Genomic DNA, 2500 nt, shown 5'->3' on the forward strand with positions numbered 1-2500 from the left:
ATATATATATTAATTATTATATTATATCTTTTTCTTTTTGAAGGAAAAAATAACCTAACATCTAAAACAGTAGATTCGATTTTGGTCAAGTTCATTTAATATTTCTGTGTTTTTATTTTTAAATGTAATTTAAATCCTCCTTCGAAATGTTGTCTTAGTAAAGAATAATCGAGATAATCTCTCTACTTTTGAACGACTTCTCGCCTCTTCTACCGAACCCTGATAGAGTTAAGTATGTGTAATTGTGTGAATATGTCTGATTTTTTATTTATTTGGTTTGTCTCATTGTATTCCCTTCCTTAATCAGTGTTACGTTCCTCGCTCTCACTCTAAAACTGGTTGGAATATGTAGAACCAGTTTACACATTTATTACTTATAGCTCGTTTTTTTTTTCTTCTTCATTAATCTATTTAATAATTAATTAGTATTTAATTATTGACTCGTAAAGGCTGACAAGGATTAATTTACCGAGCGTGCGTACACATACAGAAGAAAAAAAAAGAAAAGAATTCGGCTTTACTATTATTATTATTATTATTATTATTATTATTATTATCATTACTATATTATTATTATTATCATTATTAGCAGCAATATCAAAATTCCACTCCTAAAGAAAGGCTGGAAGTCGCTGCGCTTGTTTATGTCTGTTCGAATTGGGCCGCCCAGAACGGTGTCTGACTGTTCTGGCCGATGCGCCACACCTCCCAGAACGGCCTTCAAGCACGTTCCCCGCGCTACCCTACTCAATTGAATGTTTGTCTGGATATGGGAGACAATCTACGTCCAGTCTACAACGAGCCTTGTCACAAGAAAACGAAAGTTGGGGAAGACGATTTGGCAGTGCCGATACAGCATCAGGAATCGGCTGGCTGCAGCCTGTCAGATTGTAGCGAAAGTTCCTGGTCTACAGAGGACTCGTGCAGTGTTAGTCGTCGCAGTAGTGCTACAACCCACGGGAGTAAGAAGAACAACAACAACAGTGGACCTAAAGTGAATCGTAAGCGCAAAACCTCACCTACGTCTCACGGGCCCTCTTCTCCGGCCACAGTTATACCTCCAACTTCGCAGATTCCACGACAACGAATGGCTGCTAACGCCAGGGAACGTGACCGCACACACAGTGTGAACACAGCTTTTGTTACACTTCGAACATTAATCCCAACAGAACCAGCCGATCGCAAATTATCGAAAATCGAGACTTTGCGACTGGCAACCAGTTATATTGCTCATCTGAACACTGTATTAATGGTGGGATCGAACAGTATCGATCAGCCTTGTATTAAACACCAAGCAATGATAAGAGGACATGATATGCCAAAACCAGTGTGTACATTTTGTTTAAGTGCTTCCAGGAATCGACCGGTAAGTGGCGTTTTTTATTGCTTATTGATTGATAATTTCTAACTTGTGTAGGAATAGAAATTTAATTACCATCATTGTCTCTACATTGGTTTTTAACAGTAAAACATTTCTGATTTTGGTGGTTTGACAATTAATTCTTTTGCATATTTTGTTTAAAAAATAACTTTAAAAAAAAACCCCAGTGTTATAATACACACACACACACAGATAGACATGCACACAAACACACACATGGACATTCCCACACTCACCACACATACACACACAATTCCTATCGGAACAACTAAATTAATATCAAAATTTTAACAATATTTCTTAATTGTTTGTGTTTATCCACTAAAAACATCGGAAGCCAACAATCACTTGGAGCAACCCAACACTTTAATTTCTTCCAGTTCTAATTGGATGAGAACAATGCTATTAACGAGAAGAGACTAAGCTGCTTGTTTTATGAAACAGTTTACAACTTGGAAGTGTTTCGTCATCGGTCGGATGAGTTATCATCTCTTTAACATTGTTGCTCTTCTCGTTAAGCTCAGCTTGTCCGTGTTCCACTCAATCCATGATCAAAAGGGTATAAACCATAAGCATTTCATGTTGTTCATTTCTTTCTTTCTTTTTTTTTAAATTCCTTTACCCAGATTGAGTGCATGTCAAACTGCAACATCTAACGTGTCTTGTTTTTCAAAAATGATAGTAATTTATGGAAGATTTGATTGCTCTTTCTAGCAGATCACATGATCACATAGAAGTTACATAATTATTCCTTGTATTATATATCTGTGAATATCGTCTGTTGAATAATGTATGCTGTAATATTAACCATTTGTGACCAGTTTTGATACGTGTTTGTGCGTCTGTGTGTGTGTGCACATGTTTGTTAATTTTATATATAAAATCTGAAATAGGATAACGAAGTTAAAGAATAAAGATTTACGTTATAATTATACATTATAAACCCACAATTTCACCCTTCTCTCTATAGATGTGTGAATTTGTGCATGCGCGTGCGTGTATAAGCAAATATGCAACAAAACTTTGCTCATTACTGCTATATAAACAAAAAGGCTTCCTCACAATCATCTTACACATGATTAGCTAAATATAAAATGGTGTGTATATATATATATATGT

General features: G+C 35.6%; 1 protein-coding gene across 1 annotated transcript in view; it reads left to right on the forward strand.

The window, feature by feature from the left end:
• Nucleotides 1-29: 29 nt before the first annotated feature.
• Nucleotides 30-2500, forward strand: part of LOC106871228 (transcription factor 15) — a 65213-nt gene continuing 62742 nt past the window's right edge. Inside the window, exon 1 of the mRNA XM_052970345.1 lies at nucleotides 30-1366. Within this exon, the coding sequence (XP_052826305.1) occupies nucleotides 695-1366 (672 nt within the window). The 5' untranslated portion in view covers nucleotides 30-694. The remainder of the gene's footprint in view (nucleotides 1367-2500) is intronic.

The sequence above is a fragment of the Octopus bimaculoides genome, chromosome 9, assembly GCF_001194135.2.
Source record: "Octopus bimaculoides isolate UCB-OBI-ISO-001 chromosome 9, ASM119413v2, whole genome shotgun sequence".
Taxonomy (NCBI): Eukaryota; Metazoa; Mollusca; class Cephalopoda; order Octopoda; family Octopodidae; genus Octopus; species Octopus bimaculoides.